This window comes from Leucoraja erinacea, chromosome 6 (genome assembly GCF_028641065.1).
Source record: "Leucoraja erinacea ecotype New England chromosome 6, Leri_hhj_1, whole genome shotgun sequence".
Classification (NCBI taxonomy): Eukaryota; Metazoa; Chordata; class Chondrichthyes; order Rajiformes; family Rajidae; genus Leucoraja; species Leucoraja erinaceus.
In genome coordinates this window covers 47,898,261-47,918,098 of record NC_073382.1, presented here as the reverse complement: position 1 = coordinate 47,918,098, position 19,838 = coordinate 47,898,261, and the positions used below count along the sequence as shown (strand labels likewise).

At 46.0% G+C, this 19,838-nt stretch overlaps 1 protein-coding gene and 1 long non-coding RNA gene across 4 annotated transcripts in view; one reads left to right on the top strand and one right to left on the bottom strand.

Annotated features, from left to right (window-relative positions):
- The window catches only part of LOC129698081 (spermatogenesis-associated protein 13-like), a 108,469-nt gene extending 105,532 nt beyond the window's left edge, over positions 1-2,937 (bottom strand). Inside the window, exon 1 of one of the 2 annotated variants that reach the window (XM_055636944.1) lies at positions 2,852-2,937. In XM_055636944.1, the coding sequence (XP_055492919.1) occupies positions 2,852-2,875 (24 nt within the window). In that variant the 5' untranslated portion in view covers positions 2,876-2,937. The remainder of the gene's footprint in view (positions 1-2,851) is intronic. The other variant, XM_055636946.1, reaches the window with a different exon arrangement.
- Positions 2,938-2,981: 44 nt separating this feature from the next.
- On the top strand, positions 2,982-8,394 carry LOC129698085 (uncharacterized). 2 transcript variants are annotated; one of them, XR_008723615.1, is made up of 4 exons: positions 2,982-3,117; positions 4,051-4,164; positions 6,330-6,648; positions 7,881-8,394. It is a non-coding gene; the product is annotated as an uncharacterized LOC129698085 (long non-coding RNA). The 2 variants fall into 2 exon arrangements; XR_008723614.1 differs by lacking the exon at positions 4,051-4,164 and having other exon boundaries at positions 2,990-3,117.
- Positions 8,395-19,838: the final 11,444 nt, after the last annotated feature.

The following is a 19,838-nucleotide window of genomic DNA, read 5'->3' as shown; positions in this document are numbered from 1 at the left end:
AAGGTATTGTATTGTATTGTATTGTAAGTGCAGGCCTAGGTTGACTGCGTCATCCACTGATCTATTGGACCGGTGTGCAAACTGCAGGGGGTCCAGCAGGGGGTTTGTGATATTTTTCAGGTGGGCCAGCACAAGTCTTTCAAGGGTCTTCATGATTACAGAGGTCAGTGCGACAGGCCTGTAGTCATAATCTTTGGCTTTTTGGTTACAGGAACAATAGTGGAGACTTTGAAGCAGGCAGGGACAGGGCAAGATTGCAGGGACTGATTGAAAATGTCTGTGTGGACTGGTGCCAGTTGTTCAGCACAGAGCTTGAGGGTAGAGGGTAAATATTGTCCGGTTCTGGAGATTTCTGGCTTTTCTGTCTCCTGAATAGCTTTTTCACTTCATCAACATATAGCTATTATTAGAAACAACGTGTATGAAGTAAAGGGTGTACTTAACAGTCATCCACTCAAGAACAAAAACTATCTTCTGATCTCCCAAGGATTTAAAATAGTACCTTATCTTCTATATGTTTCGGTTCTCCTTGGTTCCTCCCACATCACATGAACTTCACCCAACCTGAAAAATATATATCCCCATACTCCACCCTTTTTCCATCCGTCCAACTCCAACCTCTAATGACTTAACTATTTATGGTAACTAATTGTCCTGACCCGCTGAGTTCCTATGGCATATTGAGTCTTTATATGTGGTAATGCTGTTGAGGTATTCAGGGAGTCAATGAGGCATTAGGGGAATCAAGAACTAGAGGACATAAGTTTAAGGTAAGAGGGGGGGAGTGATGATTTAATATGAATCCAAGGGGCAACTTTTTTTTTACACAAAGGAAGGTAGGGACGTGGAACGAGCTGCCAGAGGAGGTGGTTGAGGCAGGAACCAATGCAATATTGGGACAGATATATGGATAAGATAGATTTTGATCTGCGTTTGACCCATATCCAATATTGTGATATGGGTCAAACGCAGGCAGGTGGGACTAGTGTAGATGGAGCATGTTGGTCAGTGTAGGCAGGTTGGGCCAATGGGCCGATTTCCACACTGTATATGACGCTGAGGTTTAAAACAGTGGGTTGTGGAGGAAAATTCAGCTAGCTGAAATTAGCTACTCTGTTTTAACCACTCTGTTCTAAGCCTCACCTTGGCGCAATTTTCCTACGCTCTTTTTTTGAGTTGTCAGCTATCTGGTTTCTACAATATTATGGTTTAGCTCAGTTTAGAACAGCTGATAATTTATTGCATATTTACTTGTTATTGCGTCAAATGTATCTGTAAAAGTCAATAGTGTTTAATTGTCATTTGTCCCCAAACGGTACTTTGAAATTCTTACTTGCAGTGGCACAACAGGTATGTGAAGGTAGTACACTAGATACAATAATAAACAACAAAAAGTTCAATTGTTTTAAAAGGTTGCTCAAAAGCCTTAGTGCGATCAAGGCAGTTCATGGTTGTTGGAATTTGTAGGGTTCAATAGCTTGATGGTTGTTGGCAAATTGCTGCTCCTGAACCTGGACATTCGTTTTCAGGCTTCTTCAGGGATGAAGGGTTTCGGCCCGAAACGTTGCCTATTTCCTTCGCTCTATAGATGCTGCTGCACCCGCTGAGTTTCTCCAGCTTTTCTGTGTAACCTTCAGGGATGAACTTCATTGTTCCGGTTCATAGAGTCATACAGCGTGGAAACAGGCCATTCGGCCCAACTTGCCCACGCTGATCAACACACCCCATCCACACTAGTCCCACCTGCCTCCGTTTGGCCCATACCCTTCTAAATCTATCCTACTCCATGTACCTATCCAAATGTTATTAAACATTGCGATAGCACCAGCCTCAACAACTTCCACTGCCACCCCTTGTGCAAAATAAGTTGCTCCTCGGGTTCCTATTAAACCCCCCTCCCCCTCATTTAAACCAATGTCCTCTGGTTCTGGATTACCCTAGTCTGGGTAAAAGACAGTACATTTATCCTATCCACCCCCCTCATTTTATACACTTGTAAGATCACCCCTCATCCTCCTGCGATCCAAGGAATAAAGTACTAGCCTGCTCAACCTTTCCCTTTCACTCACGCCCTCTAGTCCTGGCAACTTCCAAGTAAATCTTTCCAGCTTTTAAAAACACCTTTCTTATAACAGAGTGACCAAAACTAAACACGATACTCCAAATACTGAACACAAAACTCAAATGACAAATAAATACTCTCTCTCCATCCTTTCTCGGAGATTGCTGGAACATCACAGTTTTAAACTTTGTGAAAAGCAAGCTTTCGCTGGTGCCGTTTGATAATGTTTCCACATTATCATTGTTGCCGCTTGACTTATTGCGCCGTTTCCATGGATCCCCCGGTTGAAGTCTAAATGTTCTCACCAACCAGGACTGCAGTGAACTTTAGATCGATTTTAACACAGCACGAAAACAAAAACTTTCATCATCGAGTAACGAGAGGAGCAAAGCGTATAATTTCTGTGCCTACAATTTCAGTGCCAAGGTTGAGAGGGTTAGGTGGAAATAAGTTGGTGCTAAGTCCGCAGGACCCGAGGCGAGAGGGGGGTATCCAGTCCAGGTGCTTGGCCAGGCATCAACAGTTTAATGCAAAGATCCTAGCTCCGCTATAGGATCTTTGGTTTAATGGAGATTGAACTGAGTTGAAGTGGAGTTAGAGCCAGTGTAAGCGCGTTTTCCATGGTTACTTACTGCCCAGGCCTCTGACTCCCCCTCTCTCTGTCTCTCTCACTCACCCCTTTCCTCCCCGATTCCCATCCGGGTTTCTTCAAACCACCTGTGTTTTTCCCCCCTCGCACTCTATTTCATCATTCATTTCCACACAAAGAATAAACACAACGAAACTTACCGAATTGGTTTTGGTGCTCCGCATATCGGACACGGAGCGCAGCCACCAGCCGACCGACCGAGCCAGCCGCTGGCCGGACTCTACTCCCCCCCTCCTCCCTCTCCCTCGACGCTCGGCAGCGACCCGCCGCCCCCACGAGGCAGCCGCGCGCTCGCGCCTCGACTCAAAAGCAACGGCTCAGCGTTCGCTCGCTCGCTCGCTCGCCCCCCGGGAGAGGGAAGGAGTGGGAGTGGGGCTTCGGCCGCTCGCATTTACATCTTTAACAGGTGAGAGAGTTTGCTCTAGGTTTATGATTTATTTGTTATAGTTGCTGCGTCAAATGCATCTCCAAGAGACATCTCTAGTCTGAAGAAGGGTCTCGACACGAAACGTCACCTATTGCTGCCTGACCCGCTGAGTTACTCCAGCATTTTGTGTCTCTGCTACAGTACCAGGAATAAGGAACAGGAGTCCGAAAACTGTAACGTCCAGCTTCAGGAGCAGCTTCTTGCCAACAACCATCAGGCTACTGAAAACTACAAACTCAAATTACAAACTTTAGAAGTTAGACAGATAGACATAAAATGCTGGAGTAACTCAGCGGAGACGTTGCCTGTCCCGCTGAGTTTCTCCAGCATTTTGTGTCTAGCTTTGGTTTAAACCAACATCTGCAGTTTCTTCCAACACAACTTTAGAGACTAGTTTATTGTTGTCAGGTGTACAGTGAACAGTCTTTTTGTTGCGTGCTATCCATGCAGCGAAAAGTCTGTACATGATTCCAATCAAGCAGTTCACAGTGTACAGATAGTTACATGATAAAGGGTATAATGAATGTTTAGTGCAAGATAAAGTCCAGGAAAGTCTGATTAAAGATAGTCTGGTCTCCAATGAGGTAGATGGTAGATCAGGACCACAGTTGGTGAACTGTCTTGATTGTACGGGGACTTTGGGCTTTGTTTTTTTTACACAATATTATTTTGTTTCTATTTATTAAACTTTTATGTTTATTATTATCTTTGAATACTGTATTTACCAACCTGTTGTGCCTATGCATAGATACAATCAGATCAAGATCAAGTACACTAGGCAGAGCAAAGGAAAAGATAAATAGTGCAGAATATATTTCTCTGCATTGCATCAGTTCCAGAGGCAAAATTAAATGTCCACAATGGGGTAGAGGTGAATCGTACTGTACCCTAGCTTATAGAAAGACTGTTCAGAACCCTGATGATGGAGGGGAAGAAGCTGTTCCTGAGTCTGGTGGTACATGATTTCCCCTCGGGAATGGGATCATTTTTCGTCTGAAGAACGGCCTGAATTGTTACCACACAAAGGTATTCCAGCATCTGTGCATGTCTCTGAATTGTTATCTGTTTTCTCTTGGCATGAGGGGAATGATTTAGACTTTAGGGATACAGCGTGGAAACAGGCCCATCGGCTCACTGAGTCCATGCCAATCACCTGTACTCTAGCACCATCCTACACACGAGGTACAATTTACAGAAGCCAATGAACCTACAAACCTGAACGTCTTTGGAGTGTGGGAGGAAACCAGAGCACCAAGAGAAAATTACGTGGTCACAGGAAGAACATACAAACTCCATACAGAGAGAACCTGTAGTCAGGATTGAACCCAGGTCCCTAGTGCTGAAAGGAAATAAGAAGCAGGGAGGTTCTACTGCAGTTGTACAGGGTCTTGGTGAGACCACACCTGGAGTATTGCGTACAGTTTTGGTCTCCTAATCTGAGGAAAGACATTCTTGCCATAGAGGGAGTACAGCGAAGGTTCACCAGACTGATTCCTGGGATGTCAGGACTTTCATATGAAGAAAGACTGGATAGGCTCGGCTTGTACTCGCTAGAATTTAGAAGATTGAGGGGGGATCTTATAGAAACTTACAAAATTCTTAACGGGTTGGACAAGCTAGATGCAGGAAGACTGTTCCCGATGTTGGGGAAGTCCAGAACAAGGGGTCACAGTTTAAGGATAAGGGGGAAATCTTTTAGGACTGAGATGAGGAAAAAAAATTTCATACAGAGAGTGGTGAATCTCTGGAATTCTCTGCAACAGAAGGTAGTTGAGGCCAGTTCATTGGCTATATTTAAGAGGGTTAGATGTGGCCCTTGTGGCTAAAGGGATCAGGGGGTATGGAGAGAAGGCAGGTACAGGATACCGAGTTGGATGATCAGCCATGATCATATGAATGGCGGTGCAGGCTCGAAGGGCCGAATGGCCTACTCCTGCAGCTAATTTCTATGTTTCTATGTTTCTAACACTACCGCCATGTCATTGTGCTGCCCTTGAGCTATATTGTTAAAATAAATGTTTGGATTTATTGTTAACTAGTGAGCAGATGGGAACAACGGGGGGAGGGGACAAAATGGGAGGAGCGTGTGGTTGATGGCTAGAGGAAGTGGCTGTGGACGGACAGGAAACTGGGTGATATTGGGCGTGGGGGAGTTTGAAAGCAAGGGATGTGTGTTAGAGAACCAGGGTAGATCAGGTTGTGAAAAAGGGACAGAGGGGACCAGTTATCCTGAAATCAGAGAATACAATGTTCACGCCATGGAGTTGTAGACAAAGTTGTTTGTTGGCCAGTGAGGAGGGAGGAGATTGCTGTTCAGGCCAGTCCTGGTACACATGGCCTTGAGTGATTGAAGGAATTATACCCAGTTTGTGTCCTGGTGGGTCTTTTACACCCATACCACCTAAGAGTAGTCCTTGGAACCATTCTGAGCCTTAAGAAGGTGTTGTTGACCTTGCATGTGTAAAAGGCACTAGCTCTTTCAAAAGGGAGGGGAAAATATAAGGGTGGATATGAGGGAGATCAAACTCATTCAAAAATATGTACCCTTTGAAAGTTTTTTTTAGTGGCCATACTTCTGCCCTTTTCCAACTTATGTGCTAGTCCACTGTTACTAGCATCATTAGGAGCAGAATAGTGACTATATATTGGGTAGGTGACCTTACAGGAACGTGGTCCTTTTTACTTTCTCAGAAACACCCATTTTGAATGATTTTGGCAAAGCAGGGATCCCCTTGTGTCAGAAGCTGACCATTAAAAGAGATTTTCTAGCCCTGAACTTTCTAACCCTGTAACTTTATTCCTTAGGCCTATAATTTTTTTGTAAGAATTTTTTTTCCATTTCAGATTTTTTTTGTGCTAAAATATTTGCAATTTGTTAGCATTGAGGTTATTTTGTGGCTCTCCTGCAGGAGCACTGGTTTAATTGTAGTTTATTGGCACATGTACCGAGATACTTTGTTTTACATACAGTTCAGTAAGATTATACTATACACAAGCACAATCATAAACAAGTACAAAAGTGCAATGGTTGTAGTGTAAAAATAACAGATTTGATCTAGGTAGTACATAGTGTCGCTACATTTCTGGCACCATCTTGAACCCTTCAAATTTCAAGTACTTAAAAGTATTGAGTCTTAACGTGGCTTTAAAAAGCCCATTATCCTGGCAGTGACAATGGGTTGGTATTGCAGGGGTCAACTTGGCCTAGTGATGATGTCGATATCCTCCACTGCTCCGTGTCACTGTAGGCTGCACATCTACACGCTCGACTTCTGTGGGATCTCCAGCGGTGCATCCAATCCACGCGATCCCCCAGCTGCTGCAGGGCCTCCAGTAGCCGACATTTTGACCCACGAGCATGCCATCTCCTCGCCTCCCGCTGCTACCGCTTCACTTCCATGCACTGGGGCACCTCTGCGCAGCCGACCGTGGATCGCCAGGATGTCTCCGAGAGTGCAGCAGACGAGCCCACAATCCACGCACCGGCATTGATCTTCTCCTCTATTCATGGTACAAGATACAAGATACAATTATTTGTCACATGTGCCAGTTGGCACAGTGAATTGTGATCGCCATACAGCCATACAATAAAATAAAGAACGCAACACACAATAGAGTTCAACATAAAACATCCCCACATAGCAGAATCAAAAGTTTCCCACTGTGAAGGAAGGCACCAAAGTCAGTAATCTTCCTCTGATGTTCCCCCGTGGTCGGGGCCTCCTGAGCCCTCAGCAGTTGCCACTATGGGCAGCCCGCCGCTCAGGCCCGCTCGCCAGGATGTTGGCACTTTGACGTCGGAACGGTAGGCCAACCTCAGCGGCTTGGATCTCCAAAACGGCCGCCGCTTCCCACCGGAGTCCGCAGCTCCCGATGTCCCCAGGCCGCGCCGGCCAGAGACTACCGCTGGCGGCCCTCGGCAAAGGGCCCCAGGACTCCACGATGTCGGTCAGCGCCACATGGAGCTCCAGAGAACCACAGCCCCGCGCTCCGGAGCTCCAAACGGCGATCCAGGAAGGCATCGCCCGTTCCTCGATGAATCCAGCGCCCCGCCACCGCTGCCGAAGCTTTGGTCCGGTCTAAAGTAGGAAAGGCCGCTCCGATCCAGCTGGTAGGCCGCGAGGTGGGGGGCGAGGATGCCACTCAGAGAAATAGTCGCATCCTCATCAGGAAGCGACTGGGAAACGGTTTCCCCCTTACCCCTCCCCGTTCCCCCACATAGAAAAACGAAAGAATCCCCAAAACAAACAGTTTGGACAAACTAAAATACAAAAAAGATATGAAAAAACGAACAGGCTGTAGGCAGAGGCGCCTTCAATGCAGCGCCCCAATGGTCATCGCCACCACCACCACCAAGGAGTAACATTTCCAGTCTCTATTGATCAGTTTGCACGAATTAGGAGAGACAGCATTCCTGACCATGTTCTGCTGATAAATAAAGCATTCAGTGTGTATACAGTAGAGCCTGAAGGGATGAAACTTGGCCTTAGTAGGGAACGATAATGTGGATCAAGAACGCGTACAATGCTGCCTTTCATAAACTATTTATTTATTAACTTAACTTAGTAATTTGTGTGAATAATCATTTATCGGTTCAAGTTTAAACTTCAGAGTTAAGATTTAAGGGGATCATGAATGTTTCTCTTCACGTTTAGCACAGTATATTTAAACCAGTTAAATTATAAAACGTTAGGTTGCAGAAAATTAACTTTGATGTGACTGTATTTCTTATTCCCAAAAAGATGCAAGAGTGTCTCCAGATGAATAGATATTTCAAGAAACCAGCACAGGAATGAATCATTGAACAAACTCCTCACAGGATGTTATAAGCTACTTACAAGATTTGTATCAATGTAAACTTTACGGTTCTGAAGTTTGAGCTGCAATATGAAACATTCTTCTGTAAATCATCACACATTTCTTGACTCTTTAATTCTGTGTTGTTAGTATTTGTGCAATTAATTAAAAAACGGATATATTTATTTTTGTTATATATTAAAATGTGTGAAGTAAACTAGTTGAAACAGCTGTACTTTATTACATTTAATAGACTCCCACTTAAAATGTTGTTTCAACATCTTTCCAGGAAGGCTATACAAATTTCAAAACTGCAACTTGAACAGTTGCTTGATAAAAAAAATTATGGAAAAATAGCGATTTACCATAATCTGACTTGCCAATGACATTTCATGGCCTTTTTTAGCCTGCCTAATCACCTGCTTGAGTGCTTTCCTGCCGCTTTATAGTCCTCATAAGCCCCATCTGATACCACCTCATATATGGCTCCTTTTTCTCTCTCTTGGTCCACAGTTCCCTTACCTTGCCGTCCTTATCCCTCCTCCCGACTGGAACATAATGATCCTGTACTTTGATCAGCTGGCCTTTAAATAACTCTCACATGTCAGCTGTGCATTTATACAATAACAACTGCTCCCAATCTACCTCCCTAGCACCTGTCTAATGACATTTTCTAATCTTTATTTCCCAATTAAGAACCTTCCCCCAACATCGAGTCCTATCCCTATTGAAAACAATCTTAAAACATATGGAGTGGATGAGTTTGACAATCGGTACCTGTAATCCGGGTTGGGTCTGACTTGGGAGGTCAGGAACTGGAATTGGAAGCCACGAGGCACAAGACAGATGTGCAGAAGTGTATGGAGAGAACGCAGGTACGGGATACTGAGTTGGATGATCAGCCATGATCATATTGAATGGCGGTGCAGGCTCGAAGGGCCGAATTGCCTACTCCTGCACCTAATTTCTATGTTTCTATGTAAAACACCAGCAGACGTTTTATGCATTGCATCATGTCTGACTATCAGAATTGCAGCCACACCATCAAGAGGACAATATGACATTTCTGAGTCTTGCATCACCCATACTTATACAAGCATAAAAGTCAGCACAAGCATTTTTTAAGGGTCTGTCCCACTTACGCGATTTTTTTGGCGACTTGCTGACACCCGTCATAGTCGCAACAGGTTGCTAAAAAAAATTTTTTTTAATCCAGCGGCGACCAAGAAAAGATACGACTCTTTGGGCGACTACTCACGACCATACAGGCGACATGTTGCGAGTTAGAAACATAGAAACATAGAAACATAGAAATTAGGTGCAGGAGTAGGCCATTCGGCCCTTCGAGCCTGCACCGCCATTCAATATGATCATGGCTGATCATCCAACTCAGTATCGCGTACCTGCCTTCTCTCCATACCCCCTGATCCCCTTAGCCACAAGGGCCACATCTAACTCCCTCTTAAATATAGCCAATGAACTGGCCTCAACTACCCTCTGTGGCAGAGAGTTCCAGAGATTCACCACTCTCTGCGTGAAAAAAAAGTTCTTCTCATCTCGGTTTTAAAGGATTTCCCCTTTATCCTTAAGCTGTGACCCCTTGTCCTGGACTTCCCCAACATCGGGAACAATCTTCCTGCATCTAGCCTGTCCAACCCCTTAAGAATTTTGTAAGTTTCTATAAGATCCCCTCTCAATCTTCTAAATTCTAGAGAGTATAAACCAAGTCTATCCAGTCTTTCTTCATAAGACAGTCCTGACATCCCAGGAATCAGTCTGGTGAACCGTCTCTGCACTCCCTCTATGGCAATAATGTCCTTCCTCAGATTTGGAGACCAAAACTGTACGCAATACTCCAGGTGTGGTCTCACCAAGACCCTGTACAACTGCAGTAGAACCTCTCTGCTCCTATACTCAAATCCTTTTGCAATGAAAGCTAACATACCATTCGCTTTCTTTACTGCCTGCTGCACCTGCATTCCTACCTTCAATGACTGGTGTACCATGACACCCAGGTCTCGCTGCATCTCCCCTTTTCCCAATCGGCCACCATTTAGATAATAGTCTGCTTTCCTGTTTTTGCCACCAAAATGGATAACCTCACATTTATCCACATTATACTGCATCTGCCAAACATTTGCCCACTCACCCAGCCTATCCAAGTCACCCTGCAGTCTCCTAGCATCCTCCTCACAGCTAACACTGCCCCCCAGCTTAGTGTCATCCGCAAACTTGGAGATATTGCCTTCAATTCCCTCATCCAGATCATTAATATATATTGTAAATAGCTGGGGTCCCAGTACTGAGCCTTGGGGTACCCCACTAGTCACTGCCTGCCATTGTGAAAAGGACCCGTTTACTCCTACTCTTTGCTTCCTGTTTGCCAGCCAGTTCTCTATCCACATCAATACTGAACCCCCAATGCCTTGTGCTTTAAGTTTGTATACTAATCTCTTATGTGGGACCTTGTTGAAAGCCTTCTGGAAGTCCAGATACACCACATCCACTGGTTCTCCCCTATCCACGCTACTAGTTACATCCTCGAAAAATTCTATAAGATTCGTCAGACATGATTTACCTTTCGTAAATCCATGCTGACTTTGGCCAATGATTTCACCACTTTCCAAATGTGCTGCTATCCCATCTTTAATAACTGACTCTAGCAGTTTCCCCACTACCGATGTTAGACTAACTGGTCTGTAATTCCCCATTTTCTCTCTCCCTCCCTTCTTAAAAAGTGGGGTTACGTTTGCTACCCGCCAATCTTCAGGAACTACTCCAGAATCTAAAGAGTTTTGAAAGATTATTACTAATGCATCTACTATTTCTGGAGCTACTTCCTTAAGTACTCTGGGATGCAGCCTATCTGGCCCTGGGGATTTATCGGCCTTTAATCCATTCAATTTACCCAACACCACTTCCCGGCTAACCTGGATTTCACTCAATTCCTCCAACTCCTTTGACCCGCGGTCCCCTGCTATTTCCGGCAAATTATTTATGTCTTCCTGTGAAGACGGAACCAAAGTAGTTATTCAATTGGTCCGCCATATCCTTGTTCCCCATGATCAACTCACCTGTTTCTGACTGCAAGGGACCTACATTTGTTTTAACTAATCTCTTTCTTTTCACATATCTATAAAAACTTTTGCAGTCAGTTTTTATGTTCCTGCCAGTTTTCTTTCATAATCTATTTTTCCTTTCCTAATTAAGCCCTTTGTCCTCCTCTGCTGGTCTTTGAATTTCTCCCAGTCCTCCGGTATGCTGCTTTTTCTGGCTAATTTGTACGCATCATCCTTCGCTTTGATACTATCCCTGATTTCCCTTGTTATCCATGGATGTACTACCTTCCCTGATTTATTCTTTTGCCAAACTGGGATGAACAATTTTTGTAGTTCATCCATGCAGTCTTTAAATGTCTTCCATTGCATATCCACCGTCAACCCTTTTAGAATTAATTGCCAGTCAATCTTGGCCAATTCACGTCTCATACCCTCAAAGTTACCTTTCTTTAAGTTCAGAACCATTGTTTCTGAATTAACAATGTCACTCTCCATCCTAATGAAGAACTCAACCATATTATGGTCACTCTTGCCCAAGGGGGCACATACAACAAGATTGCTAACTAACCCTTCCTCATTACTCAATACCCAGTCTAAAATAGCCTGCTCTCTCGTTGGTTCCTCTACATGTTGATTTAGATAACTATCCCGCATACATTCCAAGAAATCCTCTTCCTCAGCACCCCTGCCAATTTGATTCACCCAATCTATATGTAGATTGAAGTCACCCATTATAACCGTTTTGCGTTTGTCGCACGCATTTCTAATTTCCTGTTTGATACCATCTCCAACTTCACTACTACTGTTAGGTGGCCTGTACACAACACCCACCAGCGTTTTCTGCCCCTTAGTGTTTTGCAGCTCTACCCATACCGATTCCACATCCTCCAAACTAATGTCCTTCCTTTCCATTGCATTAATCCCCTCTCTAATCAGTAACGCTACCCCACCTCCTTTTCCTTTCTGTCTATCCCTCCTGAATATTGAATATCCCTGGATGTTCAGCTCCCAGCCTTGGTCACCCTGGAGCCATGTCTCCGTGATCCCAACTATATCATAGTCATTAATAGCTATCTGCACATTCAACTCATCCACCTTATTACGAATGCTCCTTGCATTGAGACACAAAGCCTTCAGGCTTGTTTTTACAACACTCTTACCCCTTATACAATTATGTTGAAAAGTGGCCCTTTTTGATTTTTGCCCTGGTTTTGTCTGCCTGCCACTTTTACTTTTCACCTTGCTACCTATTTCTTCTACCCTCATTTTACACCCTTCGGTCTCTACGCTCACACATTTAAGAAACCCTTTCCCTTTAACTCCATCCTCCACTGTCCCATTCAACACCCCACCCCCCTTATTCAGTTTAAAGCCACCCGTGTAGCAGTGGCAAACCTGCCTGCCAGAATGCTGGTCCCACACCTGTTAAGATGCAATCCGTCCCTTTTGTACAGTTCCCCCTTACCCCAAAACAGATCCCAGTGATCTAAGAATCTAAATCCCTGCCCCGTGCACCAGTTCCTCAGCCACACGTTCAGGTCCCGTATCTCCCTGTTCCTGCTCTCGCCAGCACGGGGAACTGGAAGCAAACCGGAGATAACAACCCTGGAGGTCCTGCTTTTCAACATTTTTCCGAGCTCTCTAAAGTCACGCTGCAGAATATTCATCCCCTTTTTTCCGACATCGTTTGTGCCGACATGCACTACCACTTCCAGATGTTCACCTTCGCCCTTGAGGATTTTCTGCACTCTGTCCGTGACATCCTGGATCCTGGCACCGGGAAGGCAGCACACCATCCTCGCATCCCGTCTGTTGCCGCAGAAACCCCTGTCCGTACCTCTCACGATGGAGTCTCCCACTACAATGGCCTTGCCTGCCTTAGGCCTTTTTGGTTTTGGCTCAACAGCCCTATTCGCATCACAGGCCAGTCCGCCGCTCACGTCTTCTGTCCCAACAACTTCTAAGCGGATGAACCTGTTTACAAGAGGTACATCACCCGGGGACGTTGGCATTCCATGCTTCCCTCCCTTTCTCACTGTCTCCCACCTTCTCTCTTCCAGTACCTTAGGTGTAACAATCGTACTGTAGGACTTGTCGAGTTACTCCAGCATTTTGTGTCTATTTACAATAGGGGGAGTTAACGGGGAGAAGGCTGATTTGCATGATGGACTGGACTGCATCCACAACTTTGCAATTTCTTGCAGTTGCCAAACCAAGTTTCAATGCATCCCGATAGGATGTTTTCTATGGTACATTTATTGAAATTGTGCCATTGGAGACATGCATTAGTCTAGTGCTAAGCTTCTTCCCACCCTGCTTCCTGTAAGGACTCTATCCCCTACTCCCAATTCCTCAGTTTACGCCGCATCTGCACTCAGGATGAGTTGTTCCATACTAGGACGTCCCTCATTCTTTAGGGAACAGGGGTTCCCCTCTTCTACTATAGATGAGGCTCTCACCAGGGTCTCCTCTATATCCCACAGCTCTGCTCTCACTCCCCATCCCCCTACTTATAACAGGGACAGGGTCTCCCTTGTCCTCACCTTCCACCTTATCAGCCGTCGCATACAACATATCGTCCTCTGACATTTTCGCCACCTCCAATGGGATCCCACCACTGGCCACATCTTCCCGTGTCCTCCCCTTTCTGCTTTCCACAGTGACCATTCCCTCCGTAACTCCCTGGTCAATTCGTCCCTTCCCACCCAAACCACCACCTCCCCTGGTACTTTCCCTTGCAACCGCAGGAAATGTTACACTTGTCGCTTAACCTCCTCCCTCGACTCCATCCAAGGACCCAAGCAGTCTTTCCAGGTGAGGCAGAGGTTCACCTGCACCTCCTCCAACCTCATCTACTGCATCCGCTTTTCCAGATGTCAATTGCTCTACATCGGTGAGACCAAGCGCAGGCTTGGTGATCGCTTCGCCCTACACCTTCGCTCAGTTCGCAATAACCAACCTGATCTCCCTGTGGCTCAGCACTTCAACACCCCCTCCCATTCCAAATCTGACCATTCAGTCCTGGGCCTCCTCCATGGCCAGAGTGAGGCCCACCGCAAATTGGAGCAACGGCACCTCATATTCGCTTGGGTAGTTTACACCCCAGCGGTATGAACATTGACCTCCAATTTCAGGTAGTCCTTGATTTCTCCCTCCTTCCCCTTCCCTTCCCGGTTCTGCCACAGCCTACTGTCTCCACCTCTTCCTTTCTTCTTCCTGCCCCACCCCCCCTCCCCACATCAGTCCGAAGAAGGGTCTCGACCCGGAATGTCGCCTATTCCTTCGCTCCATAGATGCTGCTGCATCTACCTTCGACATCCATGCACCCATCTCTCAGTAAAAGCAGAGAATAAAGACTAAATTCACCATCTTCTTCTGCAGAGAACACATTTTGGGTTTGAAGATCAAGGTGCAAAAACCAGGATCTATCAGGCAGCAACGATCCCTGCCCACCTGGGCACATCTTCTAATCTACACTGAGATAGACACAAAATGCTGGAGCAACTCAGCGGGTCAGGCAGCATCTCCGGAGAAAAGGAATAGGTGACATTTCTGTAGATCAAACAGTATTGCTGATTTGATCCATGTCTGGTTTTGCTGCTAATGACCTGATCTATGGGGTGGGAGATTGCAACCTTCACGTGGTCCACCCTGTTTCGACGAATGCAATCAACCTGGCATGCACAAACAAAAGATCAAACAGAACAAGTTGTCTTACCTGTGCATACCACACGCAAGAAGAAGACCTGATCCATAATGCATGTCAGGTTTCCACACCACCAGCACCACCTCGTGCAGGTGGGCAGCCATGTTGTGTTTTAGTTTAACTTACGATTCGGAGCCTACAGTACTCATCTCTATAGTCTTTGAATGTATACAAGTTAAAGTACTTGTTATGATATATAATGACTGTATCATAAGTACTTTGTACAGTTTCGGGTCGAGACCCTTTATGAGACTGATGAAGTCTCAACCCGATATGTCACCTATTTTTATCTGGAGATGCTGCCTGGCCGGCTAGGTTGCTCCAGCATCTTGTGTCTATTTCCAATCTAGCATATTGTGTTTAGTGTTCGTAACATGGTCTTGTCTACACTCACCTAAACAAAACACACGTGGGGTGATTTCGTTGTGGAGCATGTGCTTTCAGTTTTCAGGAGTGTCCCCAAACTTCCAGTCGCTTGCCATGTTAATTCTCCAACCCACTCTCATTCTGACCTCTGCATTGCATTGTTATTGCAAGCTTGAGGAACAACAGCTCATTTGCATTTGGATATGTTTCAGTCTTTTGGACTTAATTTCAAAATTCAAATATCAAATAAAATGTGTAGGAAGGAACTGTAGTTGCTGGTTTACACCAAAGATAGACACACAAATGCTCGAGTAACTCAGCGGGTGAGGGAGCATCTCTGGACAACATAAAGAGGCAATGTTTCTGGTCGGAACCCTTCTTCAGACTTCTGAAGGGTCCCAAGCCAAGCCTATTCATATTTTCCAGAGATGCTGCCTGACCCACTGATTTACTCCAGCAGTTTGTGTCTCTTTTTGTAAACCAGCATCTGTAGTCCTTTGTGTCTGTCATAAAATTCTCCAACTTTCTCTTTCCTTTGTACCTTTCATTCATTTATTCTTTGTACCTTTTCATATCTTCAATCTGAAGAAGGGTCTCAACCCGAAACATCACCTATTCTTTTTCTCCAGAGATCTGTCTGGCCCGCTGAGTTGCTCCAGCATTTTGTGTCTATCTTCGGTGTAAACCAGCATCGCAAGTTCCTTCCTACACATTTTGTCACAATGAACCGTTTCCACCAACTAAGCATGCCGCATTCTTTAGGGAACAGTATGGGCAGGCAGGCCTGTCCCGCAACATCACTCTTGGCAACATATATCACAATTAACCTATTTGCGGTGCTCCTTTGCTGACAGTCTGTGGGTCAGAGATGTGCTTTCCCAGCCTCACATGCTGCTTCCTGTGTGTCAGGAAGTTGTTGACAGAGGGGTTCAGGCACAGTCAACTAGGAGAGTTTGGAGTGTAGTAGCTCTGGCACAATGGTGTTGAATGCAGAGCTAAAATCCACAAACAAAATCCATGCATTGATGCACTGGCGGTCTCGGTGCTGGAGGATGAAGTCCAGGCCGAGGTTGACTTCGTCATCCACAGATCTATTGGCCCGGTATGCAAACTGCAGAGGGTCCAGCAGGGGGTTTGTGATATTTATCAACTGGCCGGCACAAGTCTTTCAAGGGTCGTCATGATTACAAAGGTCAGTGCAACAGGCCTGTAGTCATTTAGACCAGCAATCCTTGTCTTTTTGGGTACAGGGCCAATAGTGGAGACTTTGAATTAGGCAGGGATAGTACAGGTTTGCAGGTCTGAAGAAGGGTTTCGGCCCGAAACGTTGCCCATTTCCTTCGCTCCATAGATGTCGCTGCACCCGCTGAGTTTCTCCAGCACTTTTGTCTACCACAGGTTTGCACAGACTGGTTGAAAATGTCTGTGTTCGGCACAGAGCTTGAGGGCAGAGAGGGAAACATTGTCCGGTCCTGGATACTTCCAGCTTATCTGTCTTCCAAATAGCCTCTCCACCTCCTCAATTTCTATTGCTGGTGATGGAGAAATGGCCAAACTGATGATGGGCAGCAAAGAAGGGGTGGATAGTGAACATGGGCCCAGTCTTTGCAGACTGGAGTCAGGTGTAACTAGGTGTGAAGTGGTGATTGGGGAGGAATGGGTGGGGAAAAATCCAGTCTTTGCAGAATGGAGTCAGGCTGTGAGTAGGTGTGAAGTGGTGATTGGGGAGGGAGGGAGGGGGTACCAAGGTTAAGTTTCTATTTGTCGAACCTGCAGTAGAACTTGTTCAGGTCGTTGGACAGCTAACGATTGTCTAAGGAGCGGGGAGGGGGGGGGGTCCTACAATGGTGATTTCTGGTGATTTCTTGCAAACCCTTCCAAACTGAAGAAGAGTCATTAGCTGAGAACATGCTCCTCAATGTCTCAGAATACCTTTCCTTGGCAGCTCTGATTCCTCTTCTCAGCTTGTACTTGGCCTGCCTGTCGAGGTCTGCATCTCTGCTCATGTAGGTCTCATCTTTAAACAGGCGGAGCTGTCTCAGTTCTGCTGTAAACCAGGGCTTGTCATTGTTGCACCGGAGGTCCTAGTGGGAATGCAACTGTCTTCACAAAAGCTGACATATGATGTCACAGTGTCTGTATATTCGTCAAGGCTTGTGGTTGCTTCCGTGAACACATTCCAATTAGTGCAGTTAAAGCAGGACTGTAGGTTTTCAATGCCCTCGGTTGTCCACCTTTTCATTGTTCTGACCACAGGTTTAGCAGATTTTAGTTTCTGCAATGCTCATTTTTTAGCTGACGGAGCTGTCAAACAGGGGAGTCAGTTCAGGTTTTGTTTGGGGGGAGGGGGGGTCCAAGCTAGTCTTCCAAGAGGGTCAAACAAGATTATGGCTTATGACTACATCCCAGTGTATAACTAGTACAATAAAACATATAATACTTCATTTAATAATATGAAAAATGTTGCACTCATTAATTATCATGAAATATATTTATGAAGCAAGTAAAGAAAAAGACGATAATTATGTATTTTTTACAGAGGTGCCGGCCCGGCACTAACTCGCCCTGACCCTCCCGCAGCTCTGGGTCTTCTCACACACACACACTCACACTTACACATTCACACCCACTCACACACACCACACACTCACCCAATCACACACTCAATCACTCACCCACTCGCTCACTCACTCACTCACCCACTCACCCACACTCAGTCACTCACTCACTCACTCACCCACACTCAGTCACTCACACTCACACCCACTCACAAATTATCACTAATTATTATGAAATATAATTACCAAGCAAGTAAAGAAAAATACAGTAATCATGTATTTTTACAGCGATGCCGGCTCAGCACCAACTCGCCCTGACTCCAGCAGCTCTGGGCCTTCACACACACACTCACCCACTCACTCACCCACTCACTCAACCTCACACTGTCACACCTGCTCACACTCACCCTCACCCACTCACCCCCCGCACTCACATTCTCTCACTCACCAAGGATCACAAGCTGGCCCGCCTCCAGACCGGTTTCTCCACCGACACTGATTGACTCGACCACCCGCCTGCAGGCCCGGAGCTCCACCTCTGTACCACGGAGACGCCTTCCCGACTACCACGAGGCAGAGATCGCCACCACGAGGAGCAGCAACAACATCCACAGCCTCTCCAGCCCTCACCGTCTTCCCGGCCAAACCCAAGCCCGGACCATGGAAACTGCCATGGCTGCCGACTCTCACCGCCTCCCTGGGGCTTTTTGTTTACAGAGGTGTCGGAGCAGCGTCCGGTGAACTCTGGAAGCACTGCACCCCTGGAGAGACCCAGAGCCGCCCGGGGAACAGAGCGATATCCGTTCTTGATTGAAGTGTAACAGTGATCGAGTGTTCTGGTCGGGCAGGTTACACGAAGTCTGTACTTTGGAAGCTCTCGGCTGAGGTTAACCTTGGTAAACTCCCCCAAAACAATGATCATGGAGTCTGGGAAGTCATTCTCTGCCCTCATTACCTGTTCAGCGAGTAGCGTTTGCGCCTCACGTACGCAGGCTTTGTGGGGTAATGTAAACTCCAGTGAGAATAAAAGCGTTGGTTTATAAGGAAATGATTCTAGATTGGGAGAACAGAAGTTTGACAGTACCGTGATGTCGCTGCACCAGTCCAGGTTAGGATAGAGGCATATTCCACCGCCTCTTGATTTTCCCCCTGCCTCTGCTTCGCTGTCCACTCTATGCAGTTGAAAGACAGCCTGTTGCAGTGGCCTTGTCCGTGGTCGACTCACACAGCCAGGTCTCGGCGAAGCACAGGACAGCGACTCAAGAGAAGTCCTTGTTTGTCTGGCACAGGAGTTGCAGTTTGTCCATTTTGTTGAGAGTATGTAGATTTGCAAGGAATATACTCGGGACCGGTGTGCGTTATCCTCGTCGCCGGAGTCGAGTGAGTGCTCCAGAGCTCTTCCTATCGGTCCTCCTCCGTCGCAAGACCTTGAACACAGCCACAGCCCCGCCGACGAGCATGTCCAAATAATCCCGCAAGTGAGAGAAATCCGGAATGATGTTTGGAGGTACCATATGTCTGATGTTAATGAGTACGTCTCTCATGAAAGTGATCCTTGTGAGATTTTCACAGACGACACAAACAAACAAACACATACAAAACAACAAGGAACAGTACACCACGGCAGTCATCATCAGCGTCAGCATCTCTGGGACTTGCTGGAAATCCGTTGGCACTGGCTGGAAATTCGTTGGGCTAGGACTAGGGCAGTAGAGTTGCTGCCTTATAGAGCCAGAGACCCGGGTTCAATGTTAACTATGGGCGCTGTATGTACAGAGTTCGTATGTTCTCCCTATGACCACATAGGTTTTCTCCGGGTGCTCCAGTTTCACCCCACATTCCAGACGTACAGTTTTCTAAGTTAATTGGCTTCAGTAGCATTATAAAATTGTCCCTATGGTGTACGGGGATCGCCTGTTTCTATGCTGTATCTCTAAATTCTAAAGTCTAAGGTTAAAAATTCTTTGCCCCTGTTTGCTGCCTTCCTGACTGAGTAAAGGTTGCTGCAAGGTTTCTGGCACTGCATATTCCTAGCTAACTAATTCCCTCTCAATGATTCTGCTTGCCTTTAGTCTACATAGTCTATTTTCAATCCAACAACGCACTATTCAGAGTTGTCACCAGAGATGCTGCTAGTCCTGCTGAGTTGGTCCAGCAACTTATGTCTATAATTAAAATGAATCTCTTTTATATTGGAAAATGAGACACCCAAAT